This window comes from Labeo rohita, unplaced genomic scaffold, assembly GCF_022985175.1.
Source record: "Labeo rohita strain BAU-BD-2019 unplaced genomic scaffold, IGBB_LRoh.1.0 scaffold_76, whole genome shotgun sequence".
Classification (NCBI taxonomy): Eukaryota; Metazoa; Chordata; class Actinopteri; order Cypriniformes; family Cyprinidae; genus Labeo; species Labeo rohita.
The window spans coordinates 390401-416012 of NW_026129700.1; the positions used below are offsets into that span (position 1 = coordinate 390401).

Genomic DNA, 25612 nt, shown 5'->3' on the forward strand with positions numbered 1-25612 from the left:
CACTTAATCAATTTGTCAAAAAAATTGACAAAAGTACTTTGATAACACTGAATCTCTGTATTGCCAGAAACATCGGCCTAAACAAAAAAACTACCTTTGCTATTTTCAGAAGATTAATAAATGAAATCATTATTAAATGATTAATCAAAAAAAAAAAAAATAAATAAACCATCAACTATGAAGTGGTAGGATTTAAAGTATACAGAATAATACAAACCAGAGACTGCCTTCAGTGTCTTTAATGTGGGTTCTTTCAGCAGCTTAATCTGATCCCTAACAAATCCTTTGAAGGTCTTGTAATTGATGAATCCTGGAAAGTCTTCCCCTATACTTGGTTTCATAGTTGTCAACTTCTTGTTCAATTTTCCTGTTGACTGCAAAGGATTTATGAATGTTGTCAGAGGATGCTCTCTGTTTTATTACCACCGAAGGTAAAAAAAAAAAAAAAAAAAAAAAAAAAGATTAAAGAAACTCAGATCTTCATAAATGCATTAAAGCAACAGGAGGTGCCAAGTATAATCTTCACTCACAAGAATCTCCTGACTTATTCAAGAAGTCTTTCCATTTTGCAAATTCTTGATGAAGTTCTGGAAAAATCAGTATATCTGGTGCACATTTAACCTTTTCCCCAACAGTCATAGCTAGGGAGTACCATCACTCTCCCATGGTACATCCACAGTATTTCCTGTATAGTCTGTAGTTAATTACATGAAATATAATTTATATTTATGTACGTTTTATAAATGCATATATTTTTTTATTTCATCATGTGTTGTCCTTACCACTACCCCTGGGTAACGCCACTCCTGACAGCGCCTCGAGAACAGAACTCTTTCCTGAGCTTTGGTCTCCAATGACGGCGATGGCAGGCAGCGCCAGGTCCTTTTCACTCCCAAAGACCGTAAATTGTCAATAGTGTCGATGCAAGGGCGGATTTTTTCCTCTTATTGCTGACTGAACGTATAACTCACCTTCTCAATTTTTAAAAGATTTCTAAATGTCAAAATAACAAAGAGAAATCCTTTTTCACGCAACGCGTCCAAGCATCAGATGCCATGCACTTCTCAATGAGATTGTCTCACTAAAGTGTAAAGTGAATCCTAGAGCAGTTATGTATTTGGTAAGTTTCCTCAATATATATTTTCTGAATGTCAGAATAGTTTCGTTTCACCCCTTAAAGTACGGTTTCACCATTCATCACATGGGAACAATCACACATTTATTCCTCAGGGGCATCATTAACCATAGGAAGTCCCCTGTAATGCTGTAGCCTGGGGGAGAGAGAGAGATAAAGTCTATTTTCTTCACATTATATTTGCTTAAGACCCAAAATGAAGATTTTTCAGCACAGCTTGGCCTTTTTGACATTGGAAAATAGTAGATGCATTCATATTGCATTAAACATCACTTCAGAGGCCAAAAGTAGCTTTACAGAAGGCTGGACAACAGTTATAATATTCTTTATTAAGATACTCAATTTGGAAATGCATCCCATGTTTTTCAAAGAGTTCAATAGCTATTTCCAAAAAAAAAAAAAAGAACAGCATGCATGTTTGTGCCCCATTTGTTAAATATTTCAAGCTATTACCTTATGACCTTATGATTTTTTGTAACACTTTACAGTAACGCCATTTGTTAACATTAGTTAAGTACATTAGTTAACATGAACTAAAAATGAACAATACTTTTTTTTTTGCATTAAAACTGTTTTAATGAAGTGTATGAACTGATTTTTAATAGGTAACCAAGAGGCTGCATGCTTTCATCAGACGTTTCTGGCGACTCAGTAAGCTCTCTCGCTTTTGGCCAATGTCAAAGTCTTCTTTAAGCAGGTCGTCTTAATCATCTTTATTTTGCAGCAACTGCAACATGTTTCTTTGCAGCTCCAAAGCTGCTTCCTGGAGCAGCAGATAGCGGATCACCATTGGGATCTGGTCAGCTAGACGCTTGCTTGCAATCTGTTAAATTAGATAAGACAGTATCTTAGATATACATTACAATTTGAGCTATCTGATATCACAGAAAACTTTAGTTGGCACAATTACCTTGTAGTAGGACTCAAGGTGCAGCCTCATCTCACGCAAGGTGGCATGGCTGTCTGTGATTATGCCTACGGTCAAGCTGTTACATCTTTTATTAGTTTCTTCGTCCTCATTCAGATTTGTTATTCTTATCCTTTGCATGTTGCAGGCTCTGGCTGTATGTGCCATCTTGACTGTAAACAATGAGCTCCATCTTGAATTGGGTCCTCAGCATTGATTCTGCCAGGGATTCTTTATCCTGCTTGATGGCTTCAATTTTAGTCTTAGATTTTTAAAAAAAAAAAAAGTTTAACTTTAAAATTTAGAACTCTGTATATTGTGATTTAAAGGCATCACTGAACATTTATGTCAGAGAAGTAAGGGTTTGTAAATGTGTAATTTAGTAGTATTATCAACACTCAATCAATTTGTCAAGAAAACTGGCATTCTAAACAAAACAATATTAATTAAAACACTGAATCTGTGTATTGCCAGTGACATTGGCAAAAACACAAACAAACTACCTTTGCTATTTTCAGAAGATTAGGGAATCCAGAAAGCTGCTCTGTGCCAGCTGGATGAACTTTCTTCTAACCACATCTATGTATGTAAACAAAAAATTACACTGTTAATACAGCTAAATTTTCAAATTTTCAAAATAAGTATTATATGATTAAATGATATTAAATGATTAAAAACTGTGGAATGGAGTGGGTGGAATTTGAAATATACAAAACAACACAAACCAGAGACGGTCTTCAGTGTCTTTAAGGCAGGATCTTCCAACAGATTAATCTGATTCCTAACAAGTCCTTCAAAGGTCTTGTAATTGATGAATCCTGGAAGCTCTCTTCCTCGATACTTGGTTTCATAGATGTCAAGTTCTTTCTCAATCTTCCTTTTGACTGCAAAGGATTTATGAATATTGTCAGAGGATGCTCTTTTGTTTTATTACCACCAAAATTTTTAAAGAGTCTGTCAGAAGACCAGTGATTAAACTTAGTCAGCTTTGAATACATTACAGTAAAGCAACAGTAAACATAGGAAGTGCTAAGTATATGCTTCACTCACAGGTATCTCCTGAATGATCCAAGAAGCTGTTCCATTTTGCAAATTCTTGACGAAGTTCTGGGAAAATCAGTGTTTCTGGTGCACATTTAATCTCTTCCCCAATGGTCAGGTTGAGAGTATCGCGTATGAAAGCTGTAACTTTCTAAATTCAGTGATGAGATGTGAAAGATTTCAGAAACTCAGTAATATCAATATGGTTAAATATGCTTTAATATAGTAGCTGTGTATATTTCAAGGTTGTACTCACATCGATGAGAAAGCTCAGTCTTTCTCCAGGGTCTGTTGGGGGTCCATTGCCGTATGCTTCCAGTTCCTTCTGTGTTTCAGCAAGCTTTGCCTCGATTTGTTCTTCTAAACGAGGCAGGGATTTCTACACAGCGTAGTATGAAAATGATCTATGTTTATAATGAGTCTAGAATTTCTGTAGGTTTCTTTTATTGAAAAAAAATGTATACCTGAATGTGATGAACCAGCTCAATTGTTAATTTCTCAGCCAACTTGGGAATAGTAGTAAGAACTTTCTTCATAGAGTTTGCTAGGGTAAAAAAAAAGCCACATTAGCCACCTGTAACTGGACACAACAGGCCTGATTTATTAAATTTCAAATAACAGGTACTAATTTGCATTTGCACTATATGGGCATAATGCAACGGTTTACTAACACACATGCAAATAACACACCCTCTGAAAGTCTGTTAGCTAAGGATGCAGTTCATTATGTTTTTTGTCATCTGAAACATCCTGTGACACATTTTAAAGCATCGGTAGTTTCATTTTCAATTTAAATGGACGTGTTTAGTAATAAATATTGTTTATGATGAATTCCATTATAATTTATGTTTGTTTTATAATTAATTTTCATTTGAATACTACTAAATGTAAAGGCTTTGTTGTGGGGTGTTTTATTTATCTGTATTTTACATTATTTCTGAATGTATAAATATAATGTGACATACACACCAATGCGACTTATTTATTAATTTGGTATTTTTATGGGAAAGTGAACATGATTGAAATACCTGTAGAATCATATTACAGTTTAAATCGCACTAAAGGTCTGATACCAGATCATATGCTCACCTGAAATGAGGATGGTCTTTGAAGAAGGCGTTTTCTGTTGCAGTGGCCTCATTGAGAGTGACTTGATCTATAATCTCTTTCTGTCCCCTGCATCTCACAATCATGTAGCCTTTAGTAAGATGAATGACCTCATTGTGCACAATGTCTACAACTGTCCCCTCAGTGCCCTTATCCACCAGATCCGGCTTTGTTAGGATGCCTGTAATAGACAAATGATACAATCAGAATATGCATATATCAGTGCCTATAGGTCCATTATGCTGCAGGATATTGAAAACTGGTATTTGTTATCATATTATTTTAATTCATTATCATAATCATAGATGCACTGATTTAGTCTTACCATCTATTGAATTTTGTTGTTCTTACTATTATAACTATCATAGTTACTTACCTGTAGCAGCTGATTAATCGGAAGGCTCGTACATTCAAAGAAAATCGCTCATTTCTGCATTTTGAAATAAGGTGGACAGCATTGAAATGCAATGAGTAATGCACACCTAAAGTTCTTTCGCCCTCAGGGTCCTCCTCCTGAGCCATCTGCAATGCTTCTGTGGTTGCAATGTCAACGTTGCATGGCACCACAACCAGGTTGATTGTTTCTTGCTTTGTAATGAACTTCCTGATCAACAATCTAGAGACTACAATAACTTTATATTGTTCCTGAAACTTTGGTCAACAATTGCAGTGAGCTCACTAATAATAGTCATAACTATTATGATTTTTTTTTATTTATTTTTTATTTTTTTGTCATTCCATGAAGTTTTACTTTAAACATTTGTTGAAAAACAAGTTCTGCTACATCACAGATATTTTCAAAGGATACTACAATGTACTGTTTAAGACTTTTTCACACATATTTTCATACACTAATGGGTTCAAGTGAAATACAGAGATAGTATGTTAAAATCACATTTTACATTGTATTAGTATTTGTGGTGTCAAAAAAAAACCACAAACAAAAAACACATTAGTGCTAAATAATAATTTTTAGTATATTAAGTACACAATTAGTGCATGAAAATAGAGCACTACATTGTGGAAGTGCACTTTATTTTCACCTGGGTGACCAGTGTTTGTCAACCAGAGCATATTTTCAGGGACATTAAAGGATGCCATTAGCCTACATTTAGATTATTATGCTGTGTTCACAAGACTTTATCTTGCAAAAAGCGTTCACGTTCTCATAGACCTTGTAATTACAGCTTTAAGGGTGGGAGTTTTCTGAGAGCTACAACTAATACCACGTGACCACAGTACTACCTGACCGCAGCAGAGTCATTTAAACGTTATGTTTAGGAGTTGCTAGTGCTCCCATAGAAATGCATAATTCCGAGTCCAAAGACGTGAGCATCTCTGAGTTGCTATAAAGCAATTTTATTATTGTAGCTTCCGACCTGTTATCATTTGAACTCTTGTTATCATTTGCCTATAGTTTAGTTGTTCTCCAAAAAAGAATGTAGTGGTACAGTCATTTATGATTGTTTGTTTTATAGAATGAATGAAGACACTGTAGTTTATAAAGTCACTAATAAAAACTATATGTTGTAGCACTTTAAGAATCTAAAAAGCATTTGTATTTATTTATTTATTCATTTTTGTCGTCAGGTTTTGGAAGTAGAATTAACCTACATGACTGGAACAGAAGAGTAATGATGGTGGAATTTCATTTTTGGGTGAAGATAGAAAAAAAGAAAACAAAGTAGACAGTGGACATCCATCTGTTTTAACAGCAAAATACTAATATTTAAAATACCTGTTGCAGTACTCCCACTAAAAACTATATAAAGTTTCTGAAACTGATAAACAGGTATTTTGCAATTCAACAAATATATTAAACTCCACATATGCTATCATTATTGAATTTTGAGGTGCCCTTTTTCTTATAAATTCTACAATGTCCAACACTAGACCGTAAAGTAGAGCACAACTTCATAAAAATGGACAGTATATTTCTTCATAAAGTGCTCAATTGTAATTCTGAAGTCTTAAATAAAACCAGAAACCAGCATCAATGTATACATTCTTTGCTGCCAATTCTGGTTATGTTCTTCACAAACTGCATATGATTTTTTTTGCATTGAAACTGCTGCAATCGATTTTACAAGGTTGTTCTAAAAGGTAACCAAGAGGCCGCGTGCTTTCATCAGACGTTTCTGGCGACTCAGTAAGCTCTCTCGCTTTTGGCCAATGTCAAAGTCTTCTTTAAGCAGGTCGTCTACATTATCTTTATTTTGCAGCAACTGCAACATATTCCTTTGCAGCTCCAAAGCTGCTTCCTGGAGCAGCAGATAGCGCATCACCATTGGGATCTGGTCAGCTAGACGCTTGCTTGCAATCTAGTGAGGCAGATGAGACATTTCAACATTTGAACATTTTAAGAACATTTCAATTTGAGCTGGTTTCACAGCAAGCTTTAGTTGGCACACTCACCATGTAGTAAGACTCAAGGTGCAACCTCATCCCACGCAAAGTGGCACTACTGTCTGTGCCATTGTCTACACTCCCAAAATGAAACTTAGGTTTCCTTTCTTCCTCCTCTTCTAGCTTATCCTTTGCATGTTGCAGGCTCTGGCTGTATGTGCCATCTTGACTGTAAACAATGAGCTCCATCTTGACTGCTTATCCTTTGCATGTTTGCAGGCTCTGGCTGTATGTGCCATCTTGACTGTAAACAATGAGCTCCATCTTGAATTGGGTCCTTAGAGCATTGATTCTGCCAGGGATTCTTTATCCTGCTTGATGGCTTCGATCTTAGTCTAAGAAAATATATAAAAGCTTTGTTATTGTAAATTGTAGTGAGACAACAAATTCTTAATCAGTGGCATTATTATTATTGAAGATTCATTGACATAAACACAAAAAAACTACCTTTGCTATTTTCAGAAGATTAGGGAATCCAACGAAGCTGCACTGGGCCAGCTGAACGAACTTTCTTCTAACCATATCTATATAAACACAAACAATATTAATTCAGGCAACATTCAGGCTTATCCAGTGCATCTGGTTTTGTCACAAGAAACTTCACAGTGCCTTTTAATTCAACCTTGAGCTACAGAAATTTGAGATTTCCTGGTTCTTGCTAATTATAGGTTTCTACATACTTCATGCCAAGTATTCATGTCATGTACTGCATTATAAAAGTATACTCAAGTTGAACAGTCCTGCAAGAATAGCTTTACAACATGTGCTATAGCAACTACCTGAAAATGATTGAAAACTCATTAAAATGGATTTGAAATACACAACGATACTAACCAGAGATGGTCTTCAGTGTCTTTAAGGCAGGATCCTCCAACAGCTTGATCTGTTCCCTGACAAGCCCTTCAAAAGTCTTGTAATTAATGAATCCTGGAAGCTCTCTTCCCCCGATACTTGGCCTCATAGCTTTCAATTTCCTTCTCAATCTTCCTTTTGACTGCAAAGGATTTATGAACATTTTCAGAGGATGCTCTTTTGCTCTATCACCACCAAAAACTTTTTAAAGAGTCTGTCGGGAGACCAGTAATTAAGCTCAGTCAGCTTTTTAAAGATTAAAGGAAAGCAACGGTACACATTGGAGGTGCCAAGCATAAGCCTCACTTACAGGAATCTCCTGAACGATCCAAGAGGCTATTCCATTTTGCAAATTCTCGACGAAGCTCTGGAAATATCAGTAGATCTGAGGCACATTTAACTTCCTCCCCAGTGGTCAGGTTGAACATATCATGAGTGAAAGCTGTAACTTTCTAAATTTAGTGATAAGATGTGAAAGATTTCAGTGACTTTGTGATATCAGTATGAAATATTCATACTTTGATATAGTAAACTTCATACTCACATCAATGAGAAAGCTCAGTCTTTCTGCAGGGTCTGATGGGGGTCCGTTGCCATATGCCTCCAATTCCTTCATTGTTTCAGCGAGCTTTGTCTCGATTTGCTCTTCTAAACGAGGCAAGGATTTCTGCACAACAGATTAGCATTGTAAAAATGAGCTATTTTTATTGCAAGTCTAAAAATGTACCTTTTGTATTAAATGACAGTTATTTTACCTGAATGTGATGAACCAATTCAATTGTTAGTTTCTCAGCCAACTTGGGAATGGTGGCAAAACCTTCTTCATAAAGTTTTCTGAAGAAAAAAATGGCAGTGATACATCACATTACCTTTTTTCATTTAAATTTACTAGAATCCCAAATAACAAATGCAAAATGCCTGTAATAATTAAAACTATTATAATAATATTGCAAATAACCACACATGGAAAAGAAGTTGGACACACTCGGGAATCAATAATACTAAATACCATGCTATTAATTTGATGGTGTCAGCTCCTTATAATATTGCAATGTGAATATATACTCACCTGAAATGAGGATGGTCTTTGAAGAAGGCATTTTCTGTTTCTGTGGCCTCATTGAGAGTGACCTGATCTATAATCTCTTTTTGTCCCCTGCACCTCACAATCATGTAGCCTTTACTAAGGTGAATGACCTCATTGTGCACAATGTCTACGACTGTCTCTTCAGTGCCTTTATCCACCAGGTCAGGCTTTGTTAAGATGCCTGTAGTAGACAAATGATCAACACATAATCAGTATGCATAGCAACTTGTGGTTTTACTGACTCCTTTAATGTATCCACCTTTTTTATTCACCTTTTCCACATTTTTAATGTTAGAGAAGATGCATCCATAAAATAAAAATAGCTCACTTCCGCATTCCAAAATAAGGTGGATAGTATTGAAATGCAATGAGTAATGCACACCTAATGTTCTCTCGCCCTCAGGGTCCTCCTCCTGAGCCATTTTTAATGCTTCTGTAGTTGCGATGTCAACATTGCATGGTACCACAACCAGGTTGATTGTTTCTTGCTTAGTAACAAACTTCCTGATCAGTCTCTTAATCTAGAAGAAATGCATTTGATTGATGTATCTATATGTCACTCACAAAAGTCTTTCAACAAAATGTCATTAAAAAACACATACACATTAAATATTAAAAGTTCAGTTTACCTGATCTCCAATATTCTCAGGTTGACCCTTGACTGCCACTCGTGCGATACCAGGGAGGTCAATGAGAGTGAGGTCAGGAACATTGGCAGAGGTGATCTGCAGACTGATGAGTTCATCACTAATACCAACACCTACTCCAGCCATCTCATCCTGGGCTACAAACACAATTATAAACAAAACCCAACTTGTATATACTTTTTTTTGAAGATCTCAAGATGCATTCTAAGTATTCTCTACCTTCTCGAATCTTTTTCTCCACTTCTGCTGGGTCATGAATATCTTCTGCTTCTTTTCCCATGTAGCTGATTTTCCCATGCCATTTCTCTTCATCTTTAGTTCTTATCATTTTGAGCTCAAGAGGGCATCTTGTAACAATTCCTATAGAAAACAGAAAACATGAAAGTGTATTTGCCCGACATCGTTTTACCATGCTGTTCTTCAAAGTGCTATAAAGTAGGCTACCATGTAAATTCCACTGTAATCATTAAGTACTACAGGTATACACTAGAGAGTACAGTCACTGTGCCATGGTACATCCACACCGCAGTACTTGCTGCAATCTCCGTAGTTAATTACGCAAATGCAGTATAATTTATATTTATATATGAAGAGTTCAGATGCAAAACCAGCTAAAAGCCATTTTGGTCAAAAATGAGATAATGATACTGAGTGAATGCTCCTGACACATATTATACGTCCATCGAATACTTTTACTTCGAACTCGCTAAATTCCAGCCTCAGCCCAATCAGAAGTGCCAGTACTTACATAGAAACCTATACAAAGTAGCCAGAAAAAATGCAAATTCAAAGAAAAACGTCAGAGCGATGGGCACGTCCTGATTTTGCTGAGTAAGATGTGTTCCTGGGTCAACATATTTTGTTAACCCTGGAACAACATTTTAATCCAAAAATGTAATCTTGACCACATCCCTACACCTAAACCTAACCTTACCCATGAGTAATCCCTAAAATCAGAGGAAATGATAGATGAATGACACTGATGTACAAGCAGCAAACAGTGATTGTAAGCCTAAACTTTACAAAAACTATACACTGTTTTTTCAAATCTGATTGGTTAATCACAATGTTGTTCCAACAAAGATGTTGATCCAGGAACAAGTCATACTTGGTAAAATCAGGTTCTGCAGGCGGGATGTATTTAGCTGGTTTTGCATCTGAACTCTTCATGTTTTATATATGTATTTATATATATATATATATATTATTTTATCGTGTGCTGTCCTTACCACTGCCCCTGGGTAACGCCACTCCTGACAGCGCCTCGAGAACAGAACTCTTTCCTGAGCTTTGGTCTCCAATGACGGCGATGGCAGGCAGCGCCAAGTCCTTTTCGACTCCCAAAGACCGCAAACTGTCAATAGTATCGATGCAGGGGCGGATTTTTTCCTCATATTGCTGACTGAACGTGTAACTCATCTTCTCCATCCTTAAACAACGTCGAATAATCAAAACAACACGTCAACGTACCAGACACCGTGCACTCCTTTTGAACTATTCTCAAAGTGATGCTGTTCCTTCAGTGGCCAGGTTCATCCTAAACCGGATATGTGCGCTGGTAAGTTTCGTTTTGGTAAGTTTCGTTTTCTAGATATTACAGTAGTTTCGGCTCTCTCATTTATTGTTCAGTACGTGGAAAGACAATCATTTGGTTTGTCTTTCCAAGGTTTATTGTAGGGCCAATTGTGTGGTATTGGGCGGTAAATAAATAAAATAGCTTGCACGTACCAGTGGATCCTGTTTCTACACAGGCTACAGTTGAACATAGCTGTCATATATTTTCTACATAGCGCGTTTGTTTCCGTGCAGAAATTCAAAACCTTGTACTCGACCCAGCCAGGTGGATTTGTATAAACATATGAAAAAAACAAATGCTACAAACAAACGTATGTAAAGGAACAGCAGGCTAAGAAATTGTTTCCTTTGTTTTATTGTTATAGTTTATAGTTTTTTTTTTTTCTAAATAAGTGTTAAATAGTTATCTTAAGTAGCATCTTTATCCCCTAAATAAATTTATAGCCATATTTGCAAGCCTAGATGAGATGCTAATAAAAACAACAACAATAATAATACATTGTTATGTATATAAATTCAAATATTTAATTCAAAGAATATATTAATTTATTGTGAATTGCTACATTAATGTTAATGTTAAATGAGGAATATTTTAATTTATCATGAATATGTTAATGTTTAATGATTATTATTACGCTGTGGTAATGCTTAGTTCCTGTTCAAATAGGTTTCTTTAATATCTGAAACATCCTCTAGAGGGAGGTGTTTATCCATAATCAGACTGATCAGAAATTGATATGTGAACAAAACAGCACTGACTAGCAGGTCTTCTGACCATTACCATTCGAGCACCAGGAATAAGTAATTTGAGTTTAAGTTTGAACCCATTTATGCTGTATTATGTATTAAAAATAAATAAATAAATAAATAAATAAATAAATAAAATAAAATTTGTCCTAGAACAGCTGAAATTAATATGCTTTCAGCTTACTAGCTCATCTTGGCAAATCATTTCTTAGCTGTAAACTGGTGTGAAAGGACAGGAATTCTTCTGTCAGTATATTATGCTCTGCATAGTTTCAAACTATAACGTTTTCCTAAATTGTTACAGAAAAATTACAGCAGTTGTTTATGCTGTTTGTTTACCAAAACTGCTTCAAAGAATTCTTTTAATTCATTTTGTACTTTCATTTGGACCATTTTATTTCTCAGTGCCAACAAAGCACAAGTTCAAAGTAATGCAGCGAGCTCGGCTCAATGCCTTTGAGAACTGTTAGTATCACCGGCTGTTTGACCAGTGTTTATTGACCAGAACACATTTTCAGGGACATTGAAAGATGTTGTAAATACTCTTATGAATGAGCTTTTAGAATATTTATTCTGTGTCAGATATTTCCCATTACATCTAGAGTGTTGAAGAAGAAATTTTCTGACCTAATTTGATTGTGTGACTTTATACATTAGCTGGTTCTCAAAGAATGTCCAAGCCTCAATATTAGGGCTTGCATGCTGTGCTATCACCGTGATTTTTCAGGAGCTGAAATTAGTCATCCTAAAGTTTTTGTTTTAGTGGAATAGAAACTCATTCAGTTTTTGACTCAGCCAACTAGTTTGAAATATTTCGAGATATAATTTTCCTTTTCAATTTTTTTATTTGTTGAATACAGCTAATTATGGCACATCAATGTCTCTAGAATACTTTCTACTTTTCTGATTGGTTACTTGCAGCACTGAGTGATCAATTTTTTTTTTTTTTTTTTTTTTTTTTGTATAGTGGCGTCCATACAAAAAGTCTGGATAATGTTGTGTTAACACCTTTCTTGGCCCATAGATTATTCATCTGTGGCAGTTTATATTTTGAATCCACAACAAAGCTGTTTTTCAATTTTATTTGCATTTACACATTTGACAGATGCTTTTATCGAAAGCGATTCGCATAGCACTGAAGATCCTTTTTTCCAGTTCATGTTTTCCCTGGGAATTGAACCAAGCCTGCTTTTATTTGATCTAAAGTACAGCAAAAACAGTAAAATTTTGATATATTTTTTGTTATTTAAAATAACTGTTTTCTATCTGAATATATTTTAAAATGTAATTTATTCCTGTGATCAAAGCTAAATTTTCAGCATCATTACTCCAGTCTTCAGTGTCACATGATCCTTCTGAAATCATTCTAAATATACAAGTTAGGACACCCTATGAGTCAATTGCCTGTAGATCCAATAACTTAAAGCATTCATTTTCTCTGTGACTTTATCAGTCTCTCACATCGTTCTGGAGGAATTTTGCACTCTTCTTTTCAACATTGCTCCAGTTTACTGAGGTTTGTGGGCATTTGATTATGCACAGCTCTCACCACAGCATTTGAGTCAGGATGAGCTCTGGACCTGGACTGGGCTATCGCAACACCTTGATTCTTTTCTTTTCAGCCATTCTGTTGTAGATTTGCTGGTGTGCTTGGGATCATTGTCCTGTTGCATAACCCAATTTTGGCCCAACTTTAGATGTCGGACAGATGCCCTTGCTTTTGACTCTAGAATACTTTGATATACAGAGGAGGTCATGGCAAACTCAATGACTGTGAGGTGCCCAGGCCCTGTGGCTACAAAACAAGCTGACAATTATCAGCCCTCCTCCAGCATGCTTGTCTTTTGGTAAGGGGTGTTTGTGCTGATATTCTTTTGGTGCTGTGCATTATGGCCAAACATGTCCACTTCGGTCTCGTCTGTTCAAAGGACATTATTCTAGAAGACTTGTGTTTTTTTCGGATGCAACTTTCCAGACCTAAAACGTGCTGCACTGTTTTTAGATAGGAGAGGTTTTCTTCTGCCAAGCCTTCCAACCATGCCATTTTTGTCCCATATTTTTCTAATGGTATTGTCATGAACTTTATCATTTAACATGTTAACTGAGGCCTGTATAGTCTGAGTTGTAGTTCTTGGGTTGTCTGTTATTTCTCTGAGCTTTACACAGTCTAATCTTGGGATGAATTTTCTGGGACGTCCACTCCTGGAAGTAGAGGTGTCTGTTTTAAATGTCTTCCACTTGTGAATAAACTTCAAATTGTTTGGAAATGGCTGTATTACTCTTCTCAGACTTATGGCAACAACAATTGCTTCTCTAAGATGATTGCTGATGTCTTTCCTCCCTGGCATTGTGGTAACACACACCTAAAGGCTCCAGACCAGCAAACTGCCAAAGCTTATGCTTTTATAGAGGCGCTCAGACTTGCTGATGATCAATTAATCAAAGGTATTTGATTAGCAGTGCTTAACTGTTATTTACCCTCTTAATTCCAATGTTAACAGTAGAGGTGTCATAACTTCGTCACACATTGCTTTTCTATTTTGGCTTTTTTTTTTTGTTCAGTAAATAATGACACGGTGCAATTTGTCATGTGTTGTTGTTCATCTGAGGTTTTATTTTTAAGACCAGCCAAGGACCAGTTTTTTTTTTTTAATGATGTCCTGATACGGAAAACCATGGAATTCAATAGGATGACCTAACTTTTTCACATGACTGTATATGTATATATATATATATATATATATATATATATATATGGAAAGAAGTTATAGAAATTAATACTTTTATTTAGGAAGGATGATTTAAACTGATCAAAAGTGATGATAAAGTCAGTTATAATGTTACAAAAGATTTCTATTTCAGATAAATGCTGTTCTTCTGAACTTTCTATTCATCAAAGAAACCTGAAAAAATTCTACTCGGCTATTTTCAACATAAGAATTATATATATATATATATTTTTTTTTTTTTTTTTTTTTTTTTTTTTGAGCAGCAAATCAGAATATTAGAATTTCTGAATGATTATGTGACTAGAGTGATGATGCTATAAATTCAGCTTTGACATCACAGAAATAAATTACATTTCATAATATGTTCAAATAGAAAACAGGTATTTTAAATGGTAAAAATATTTCTAAAACGTTACTGTTTTTGCTGTGCTTTCAAGCAGAATGAGAGACTTGTGGTGAGACTTTATTAAAAAAAACGTTAAAAATTTTACTGTCCAAAAACTTTAGACTGATAGTGTAGGTAGAGCCATTTTCCACAGTTTGAGCTAGTGTGTCAATGCACTTTTGCATTATATTTCTGTTTTTCATTCAGCAAATGTTAAAAACAGGCTCAAATTATAAACTGTGTTGTGCATTACCCTTAATGGATGTGCTATCTGATGTTTGTTGGCACTTTTAGCAGCTACTTACCGTCTGTCAATCTTATTCAATATTTTTAGACTCCTATCAGAAAAAGTGCTTTTTAGAGTCTTAAAGTCCAAACAGCTGCTAAAAACATCACAATAACCCACAAGTCATCCACACCAGTCCAGTCTATCAATTAACATCTTGTGAAAAGCTGTGTAATCCATCATTAAGGTATTTTAAACCATTATTTTGAACTGTGTAAACAGTGCTTGATCTATGCATATTTCTCTCCTGATACAGAGAAATTAAAAAAAGTTTTGATGGATTGGTTTATTACAAACATGCAGCCTTTTACTTAACAAGATGTTAATTGATAGACTGGACTGGTGTGGATGACTTGTGGATTACTTTGAAGTTGTTATTGCTTGTTTGTATTCTCATTCTGACGGCACCCATTCACTCCAGAGGATCTATTGGTGAGCAAGTAAGTTGCTAAATTTCTCCAAATCTGTTCCAATTTAAAAACAAATTCGATCTACATCTTGGATGGCATTTTTTGTATGAACTTTTCCTGTAATCCCCAGATATGTATTGCTAATGTATTTTTTTTCCAAACCTGCATGGCTTTTTTTCTTATTGTCTTAGTTGTAGAGTTTGTGTTTGAGTGACCTAGAATGTCCACTCTGTTATTACTTGAATCTTTCCCATGCAAATGAAACGCACACACATACACACACATATACATCTTCCCCTCATTGAGACATGCTTCCTTCCTTTTCCCTGATGCTTTTGTATAGAGAGCCACCCAGTTATTTAAATAGTCCATTAGGCACTTGTTTAGAGCAGCAGAGATTAAAAATAACAAAAAACAGGCCTAGAGTTCGACACGGTAGCATCTCACGTTGTGTTCTGTATGCACAAAATTTGGGAGAAAAAAGTCGAATACCTCAAATTAAAAATTACTCACAAAGACATTTCCAATGTCTAGTTCAAAGTTATTATCTAAAAAGGTCAAACCGACTTTGACAATGGAAAGAAGACGTCTGAGCATATGGCCCTCCTCAAGGGACATTTTTATCGTCAAGGATGTCAGAGCTTAATCAGAGCTGAATCTGACGAATAGCAGGAGTGTTGTTTTTTCTTTGTTGTTTTCCTTTCTTTTACCACAACCCAAAAGAAATACATAGTGACATTATTTTTATAACCTTTGTCACTAACAACAACATATTTAAGAAATAGCATCAATTTTGATGCACAAGTTCGGCTTTTAAAAACAACAGGCTACATAATCCTGCCTGTGCCTGTTTCCATTTTGGTTGTTTCTTTAGGTTTATTCTGCTTGATTTTAGAACTGACTAACTAAAGTTAGCGCTAATGCACCCTTTTCAACAATCTATCATAAGAATAAACAGTGCAACAGTTCATTGTAGCGTATCGTACTTCTTTACACTGTTGTCGCCCACCACACACTGAGTGAAGGTCCCTCAGTTGCCTGGGCTCATAGATGCTGGCAGGCTGAAAATAGGAGGCATGACATAGTTCAAGAAGCATGAAACAGTCTCACCCACGCGCTCCTGCCTGATGTAGCCCATGGAGACCATGTTCTCCTTCATATTGAGACTTGTAGCTACCTCAAAGCTGAAACGTCTTCCTCTATTTGTGCCTTCGTTTGGTCACTTTGTCAAAACCGTGCGAGTGAGATCACCACTTCTGGTGTAGTGATGTCTGTGCTTCTGAACTGGCTGTATTTTTTAAGCATTTGTTAACCGCAAGCCGTTATTTCTTTCTATTAGAACATGAAACACCTCATTCGTTGGCTTCGTTATGTCCGTGCAGGACTTTTTTTTTGCGATTTATGTGATGAATATGTAAAGCCACGCATTAAAAGAATTCTCTCCTGATTAATCACTATTATACTGTCATAAGTCATTTGCAATAACAACTGCCAGTTTGCTTATGTTGCTGTCTGTGCTGTAATATAGAATGGTCTCATATTGCATGGCAAAGAACAGATGTGTTCCCCTTTGCTGAAAACGTTATACAACAATGTCTTTCAAATGATGTCTGAAAGAGTTGCTGCAAACGTTGACAGTCTTTTAAGAAATGATTTGTTATAAACTACCAAATCTCTATGGAAAAATTAACTTTTTGTTCGATTATATTTTTTTGAACATTTTTCAAATAATGGTACTTTACCTTAATGAAAATTGAATGCAAATGTAACTTTTAGAGTCTTTTAAAATATATATTGTGCACTAATTAGTTTGCCTTACTTGGAAAAAACATGCAGACCAAATTACTTTATAAATATATATGGTTAAAATAAAATCTGCTTTTCTAAGTAAAGACAATATATATGTATATATATATATATGTGTGTGTGTATATATGTATATATATATATTATTTGTTTATTTTTTTAGTTTCTGTTCATCAAAAAATCGTGGTTTCCACAAAAATATTAAGTAGCACAACTGTTTTCAACATTGATAATAATAAGAAACATCAGCATATTACAATGATTTCTGAAGAATCATGTGACACTGAAGACTGGAGAAATGATGCTGAAATTTCAGCTTTGAATATCAGGAATTAATTACATTTTGAAATATATTAATATAGAAAACAGCTATTTGAAATTGTAATAATACTTCACAAAATTACAGATTTTTATTGTATTTTTGCACTAAAAAAGTTGATTTTTGAAACCAAAGACCTTTAAGAATATAGAAAAAAACAGACAGCAAAATAATTTAATCTTTAATTTGTTGATTTAAACTTGAGATTAGGTATTTACAGCGTATAGTCAGTCTGTTATATATTTGACCATGGTGCCCAAAATACTGATGTGACTAACTGAGAACACTAATGTCATGTTGATTTTTAATCTTTTTTGTTTTAATTACACAAAAATGCAGCACATGTATGAAAATGTTTACATGTGTGGTTAATTCATTATGTATACAGGACCAACCAACAGAATAAAAAAATAAAATAATCTTTTAACCTCTTCCCAAATAAACAGAAATGAGTTCACTTTCAGTAAAGTAACTTTACATTAAGCAGTAAGCAATACAAACAATGTGCTCATGGCATGCAAACCCATTAGGCTAAATAATGAAGACAAGGCTTTTCCTTATTTAATGTGTACAATAGTCTACATGTTTACACCACGTTCGTTTCCCCACCAAAGTTTGTAAATGGTACTAAATCATAAACGTCTGCCATACCATGAATATGGGGTGCATATGGCAATCGCCTGTTTACAGAGTGCTATTCAACCCCATTAAAGCAGTACTTTGTGCTTTTGAGACCTCTGTACAACACGATGAAGAAAAATCGTCTGTTTTCTCTCACATGAGAAACCTCCAAAGGTTTGGCACGGTGCCGGCAGTTTGATTTGTGTACCGTGTTGCAGCCCACAGCTAGATTGACAAATTCCCTCTCCCCATCCTGGCTCTGTATTAAACACAATACATTATGAGGCAGGACTTCCCCTATTGTCTGAGCGCGGGTGTGGACCAGAGCACTCTGTCGCCACGTTGTGCCTCTTTTCCTCTCCTCCCTCTCTGCCTTGAGAAGCAGCAGAAGTGACTGCACTAGAAAAAGAGATCTGGTTCCTTCACTTCTTATCTTTGGACAGTATTTGTTGTGGAGTTAATTAAAGAACTGGAACTGATAAGCAGATGAAACCAAGACAAAAGTGATGGCTGTAGATATTTGCTTAGCAACAGTCTCTTCTGTGTTTGCTCCTTAAACAAGCAAAAAGTCATTTGTTTAAATATCTGTTTTAGAATGTCATTAGAAACATCTCAGTCACAATATCACTAACACAAAACTGCCCAAAACGTCACAATACAATACAGATACTTTTTTTTTTTTTTTTGTGCATAAAAAAGGGAACATTTGTAGTGATTAATGATTTAATTTTCTGTGTTCTTCGCAGAAGGCTATTGTATGGTTTCAGAACAGCTGGTCGCATGATTAATATGGACTACTTATTTATTTTTGTCTTTTTGAAAATTTACAGATCACTTTTTCCGGTCATGTGTGAAAAAGAGCATGTGTGAATATTTTCCAAAAATTCCTCTTTCATGCTTCACGGAAAAAATGAGTTTGGAATGACATGAGGGTAAGTAAATATAATTTTAATTTTAACTGAAAGCTAATTTTAACTCCCTCTTAATCCTTAGATACACATATACATACATATGTTTGTGTGTGTGTATACACACACATATATATATATATATATTTTGGGAGCTAGCTTTAAACTTTTAAACAGAATGAAGATGTGTACGTTTTTCTTATTTTGCCTAAATATCGTTGTTTTTTTTTTTTTTCATTTAGTATTGCCCTTCAGAAGCTACAGAAGGTACTTACATGTTTCCCAGAAGACAAAATAAATTGAATTTACCCTGATCTTTAAATTCAAAAAGTTTCCACCCCCCCGGCTCTTAATGCATTGTGTTTCCTTGAGCGTTTTAACTTTCTGTAATAGTTGCATATGAGTCCCTCAGTGTGAAAAGATGGATCTCAAAATCATACAGTCATTGTTGGAAAGGGTTCAAACACACAAAAATGGTGAAAAACCACAGAATTTCTGGGACCTGAAGGACTTTTCTGAAGAACAGTTTAACAGTTAAAACAGCTGTGGACCATTCAGATAACAACACAGTATTAAGAATCAAGTGTATGTATACTTTTGAACAGGGTAAATTCAACTATATTTCTCTTGTGGACTATATGTAAACATCCTTTATGTGAAATATCTTATTCAGGTCAGTACTAAATAAAAAAAATAGCATGGATTTTGTATGATCCCTCTTATTTTGGTCAAATAATTAACATTTTAGGTGTACGTAAACTTTTGACCTCAACTGTATATATGTGTATATATATACATATATATATATATATATATATATACATATATATATATATATACATATTTAAACATATATATATATATATATATATATATACATATAAATATATACATACACACACACACAATAAATATTATTACAATTACGAATACCTGTTTTCTGTTTTAATATATTTTAAAATGTCATTTATTCCTGTGATGCAAAGCTGAATTTACAGCATTATTTCTGTCTTCAGTGTCACATGATCCCGCAGAAATCAATCTAACATGCTACTTTACTGCTCAAGGAGCATTTATTATCAATGCTGAAAAGAGTTGTGCTGCTTCATAATTTTGTGGTTGTTGACTGTCTATATCTGTAGCAATGCATTACATCATACTTACGTGACAGAGAGTGCAAATCTGTGTTTCTGCCCTTGTTTGCACTCTGTATTTGTTTGCATGTGAACACTATTTATGTACAGTCAGTGCACATCAACATTGTGATTCATATTCAGATTTAGGGTCAAAGGGACACTTGTGCTTCAGGGTAACAGCTCTTTCAAAGTGCTGAGTTATAGTCCTGCTCCATTAGCAGAATCTGGCTAATGCAGGCTTGAAATAATACAGCGAGTCTCCTCTGGGGTGAAATAATTTTTCCTGCTCCCTCTTGCGCGCACACACACACATCGATGCCTTACAGGCTTCTGCGACTTTCAGTGGGCAAACGGAAAGACGCTGAAGTGCTCACCTGACAAAATTTACAGTATCTCCTCTACGGCTTCACAGATGTTCTGACACAGAATCACACGCGATCCAACGAGGCTAAAAAGCCGAAACGGAGAGGATCTCACAGCCACATTGTCAAATCTGTCATGAAGGAACAGGGTTGAAATAAACCATCAGGACCTGAGGCAAACACACCGCACTGTAATTTATGGCCGCCGAGGCGAATGCTGACTGCCTAGTCAAAGTATAGCGGGAAGGCAAAACACAAGCTGTGAAAAGCATTTATTAACTTTCACTCCCTAGACGCTCGGAGCCTGCGCTTGTGACAGTGAAATGTTTTGTTAACCCCTTTTTGCAAACGAAACAGTCTGAAACGATTTTTGTGACTTATAATTATATATTTTTACAGATATACACCAGCCATTTTTCTCTGACATGTTGAGAATGTCCCCCATACAAAATATACATTCTGTGTGATTAAATTGGAACCTTCTGGACTATGAAACGGTCCCCTCACGGCAGGCCTGGAAATCCATTCACATACGCAGCTCGCTATGTTCAATTACCACACAAGTGGAAAAAAAGGTATTTAAGTGCAAGTGCAATGCGCAGAGAGACTATGGGTGGAAGAGAGACAGAAAGAAAGGAAAATAAGACAAAAATGACAAACTGAAGTCTGTCTGGAATGCAAAACTAGTCTGCTGCCTGTTGGAGGTACTGTAGCCTCTACTATTTATTTTTAAAAACCACATGAAGTAGTATAAAATATGTAACGTTAAAAGTTTCGAGAAGTGCTACATTATTGCTATGTGACCTCTTTACGCCGATGGTTTAATTCAGTGAGCGACGTCAAATGTCTTGTTTGATTAAATAATGAATTAAAGAAAAAGCTGATAACACTTCCAGGTCATTCCTCACAAGTCAAGCTCACTTCACCATGAGTGCAGTATTAATTCCTGTACATTTTACTTTACATTATTTCGTAATTTACATACAGTGGCATGCAAAAGTTTGGGAACCCCTTGCAGAATTTGTGAAAATGTGAATAATTTTAACAAAATAAGAGAGATCATACAAAATGCATGTTATTTTTTACTTAGTACTGTCCTGAGTAAGATATTTTACATGAGAGATATTTACATATAGTCCACAAAAAATAGCTGAAATTATTAAAATAACCCCTTTCAAAAGTTTGGGAACCCTTGGTTCTTAATACTGTGTGTGGTTACCTGGATGATCTATGACTGTTTTTTTGTGATGGCTGTTTATGAGTCCCTTGTTTGTTCTGAACAGTTAAACTGAGCACTGTTCTTAAGAAAAATCCTCCAAGTCCTGCAGATTCTTGCATATGCATGCATCTTTTGCATATTTGAACCCTTTATGGTTTTGAGATCCTTCCTTTCACACTGAGGACAGTTGAGCGACTTAAACACAACTATTAAAAAAGGTTCAAACACTTATTGATGCTCCAAAAGGAAACACGATGCATTAAGAGCTGGGGGGGTGAAAACTTTTGAACAGGATGAAAATGTCTAATATTTTTGTTATTTTGTTGAAATATCATTTTTTCCCATTTAGTACTGCCCTTCGAAAGCAACAGGAGATACTTGCATGTTTCCCAGAAGAAAAATTAAGTAAAATTTACCTTGATCTTCAAATTCAAAAAGTTTTCATCCCCCAGCTCTTAATGCATCATGTTCCGGTTCCTTCTAATTTCAGCTTTTTTTTTTTTTGTCTTGTGAACTATATAAACATTTTTTATGTAAAATATCTTACTCAGGACAATACTAAATAAAAAATAACATGCATTTTGTATGATCTCTCTTATTTGGTTAACATTATTCACATTTTCACAGATCCTGCAAGGGGTTTTGCCACTGAATTTCATAGTGCAAAAATAGTAAATTCCTGTAAAATTACCAGAACAACTTTGGTAAAAACAAAAAAAACACTGTTCACATAGGCAATGACGTTCCATTTTTTACTAGTAATGCACCATTCACAAATCCGTTTCGATACCGGTAAATTATGTGACATCATTAACAGGAGTGTGTGTTAATGTTAACTTAATATACTGGTAAATTTCCAGAATGAATACCATTATTTTTTAAAAGGTCCTGTTCACACATGATCTCTTAACAGCAATTTACCAGTAAAGACTGTATCTGTGAAATGGGCTAGTGATGCCTGTGTCTCACATGGAAATTAAAACATTTGAACATAAATGTTTTTATTTAAACATCTATATATTTAATAAACTGTGTGCATCAGACTTGGTAAGTAGCTAATATAATTCAGCTCCTTTAAAAGTAGTGTAGATTTTACACTAACAAACAACTTTTGCTGACTTATTATCATAATACTGGTGCATGTCACTTCAGCTGCTTTAAAAATGAGCAGAGACGCAGATGATAAAACAATACATCAAACAGTTTTGCAGACAAGCGGACTAAGCCAATAATTAAGTGAGTACTTGTAAAGTTTCTTTTTTTGTATAGTTGGAAAAGCCTGATTCATTGTAGTAAATTAGTTTGTGCTGAATTTATGTAAATTAACTAACTTTATATGTATGTGTGTGTGTGTGTGTGTGCATATGTATATATATATATATATATATATATATATATATAAACATAAACAATATTACTGTTCAAAAATTTTTGACTGGTAGTATATTATATATTATAACAAAAGTTTTTGAACAGTAATATTTTTATGTTTTTTAAAGTCTCTTCTGCTGACCAAACCTGCATTTATTTGATCCAAAGTACAGCAGAAAATAAATAATAATAATAATAATAAAAACTGTAAAATATTTTAACTGTTAACTGTTTTCTGGTTAAATATATATTAAAATGTCATTTATTCCTGTGATTTCATTATTATTTTAATATTATTTTAATATTCTAATGTGTATAATTGGCTGCTCAAAAAAAAACATTTATTATTATTATTATTATTATTATGTTGAAAACAGCTAGAGTGAAATTCTTTCAGGTTTCTCTTTAATTTCAAAATAGCATTTATCTGAAATAGAAATCTTTTGTAACATTATAAACATTATATTATAAACTGTAGCATCACTTTTGATCAATTTAAAAATTGATTTTTTCATTACCCACCCCCCCCAAAAAAAAAAAAAAAAACAAATACTGACTCTTAAATACTGTTCTTATAATAATAATAATAATAATAATAATAATAATAAATATTTCTTGAACAGCAAATCAGCATTTTAAAATATATTCAAAGAGAAAACAGTTATTTTAAATAGTAAAAACATTTCCAAATTGTACTGTTTTTGCTGTACTTTGGATCAAATAAATCCAGGCATGCTGAGCAGAAGAGACTTAAAAAAAAACATTAAAAATCTTTCCATTCAAAAACTTTTGACTGGCATTCTAATGTACACATAACTTTTTATGTTTCATATTATAGCGTATATATTATAGTAGCACTACCGTGGCATGATGTCAGCCTTGGTACAACTACTCTCTTCCCTTCCCCCGCACGGGAAAAGCCAGTCAGAGGAAATTATGTTTTTTTACACTGAATATTTTCCAGGCTTTCTCTTTCTGTCTTCTTCTCTCTCTCTCTCTCTGTTATTTTCCAGTCTCTCCTTTTTTCTTTCACTTCTCTAATTTAACTCTCTCTCATGTTCATTCACAAATTACTTGTCTTTTGCTGTCACTTGCATATTTGCATATATTTGCAGGGTGTGTGTTCATTTAGCTTACATCTTTCTGCTTTCTTGGCCAGCTCTGTTGATACAATACCTGTCTAGTACCAGAACTACTGCTGGGTCTCCACATATTAACTGTGTGTTTTGCAGCCTCAGGCAAACTTAACAGGGGATCTTGAAGCAGCAGTGGGCCCCAGAAATGCGTCCATGCAAGTCCACTGTTGCGTGGACACACCCTGCCAGCAATCGACCTTTGCCCCACTGCCTTCTGGGTAAGTCTAAGAAGACAAAAGCTATGGGAGCACACACATACATACTGGGGAAAAAACACACGTTGTGGTGATCCAGTAGGCCTCAGTTTGGGGAAGCCTAAGATCTAGTGGGTATCCTGGTGCATAAAGCAAGCTTAGATATGAAAAAGCCCAAAAAGGGGCATGCAACATAATTAGGCTACTGAGTAAGCTAGAAAGCAAAAAAAACCCTTTTAAATTTAATTCACAAATTAGTTCTAGTTAACTTAACCAAAATATAGCCATGATAATGAGTAATTAGATACATGAGAATCTAAATCTCAATAAGTGCAGCAGGATGTGCATGTACAGTGGGCTATATGTGGCATGGCTGTGGTTTTCTGTGATTCATGGGTTCCATAGACACAACACTAGTGGTCTCTTTTTCAAAACAAACACAGAAGCTGCAGAATTTAAACAAAGTAAAGATGGTGGTTGTGGCTGCGCTGGAAAAATACTGTGGCTTTAAATGTTTTCCCAAGCTTGGCCAACAAGGTGATGGATCGAAAGTGAAGAGGAGTATTGACATGGCCAGTAACAATTTATTGCTTGTTTTAACGTGATTAAATAATGACTTTGATTAATAATTGACTGTGAGAGACAAAAACTAAACCAGCTTTTAAAAGCTTTAACTCAGTTTGATTTACTGTCTGATGTAGCGGCCAACATGTTTGATTTACTTTACTGCATGAAATCAAAATTGACTCTATTTACTTTCTTAGTACACATTACTGGTCTTATTGTGAATGATTCATCAGTGCATGTTATTCAAAAGAAAAAAAATATTTGTATTCGTAATCCTTCATCCTACAACCACCTGTCATACAGAGTCAACTTTTTGCAATTTAATCAATTCCCTGTGTAAAAAAAAAAAAAAAAAAAAAAAAAAAAAGCAAATCATGTTTTGCAGATTTTAATAGCTTGCAAGTTTATATTAGTGTATGCTGATCTGAAAGGGTTGAATTGGGTTGCTCATTTGAAGTTTTCAACAAGGTTTTAGTCTAATAATGCTGGTTCAAGTAAATGTAAGTAAATTAAATTTACCAAATTAAAAGCCTCAATTAATGAAACCATTTATTTTATTAGAAAACTATTTGTGTCAAGGTATGTAGTATATATATATATATATATATATATATATATATATATATATTAGATTTTTATTTTATTTTATTATTATTTTT

At 34.7% G+C, this 25612-nt stretch overlaps 1 protein-coding gene across 1 annotated transcript; it reads right to left on the reverse strand.

The window, feature by feature from the left end:
- Positions 1–1690: 1690 nt before the first annotated feature.
- Positions 1691–10734, reverse strand: mxa (myxovirus (influenza) resistance A). The gene is given in 27 exon segments (XM_051104618.1): positions 1691–1958; positions 2046–2160; positions 2162–2304; positions 2546–2577; positions 2580–2621; positions 2768–2926; positions 3093–3234; positions 3340–3462; positions 3548–3607; positions 3609–3627; positions 4173–4371; positions 4673–4813; positions 6278–6319; positions 6322–6511; positions 6606–6878; positions 6881–6931; positions 7044–7120; positions 7431–7539; positions 7541–7590; positions 7759–7900; positions 7993–8115; positions 8204–8282; positions 8518–8716; positions 8918–9056; positions 9165–9319; positions 9402–9542; positions 10412–10734. Coding segments are annotated over 27 exon segments (3369 nt in total). The 5' UTR covers positions 10611–10734; the 3' UTR covers positions 1691–1733.
- Between the last annotated feature and the right edge of the window lie 14878 nt (positions 10735–25612).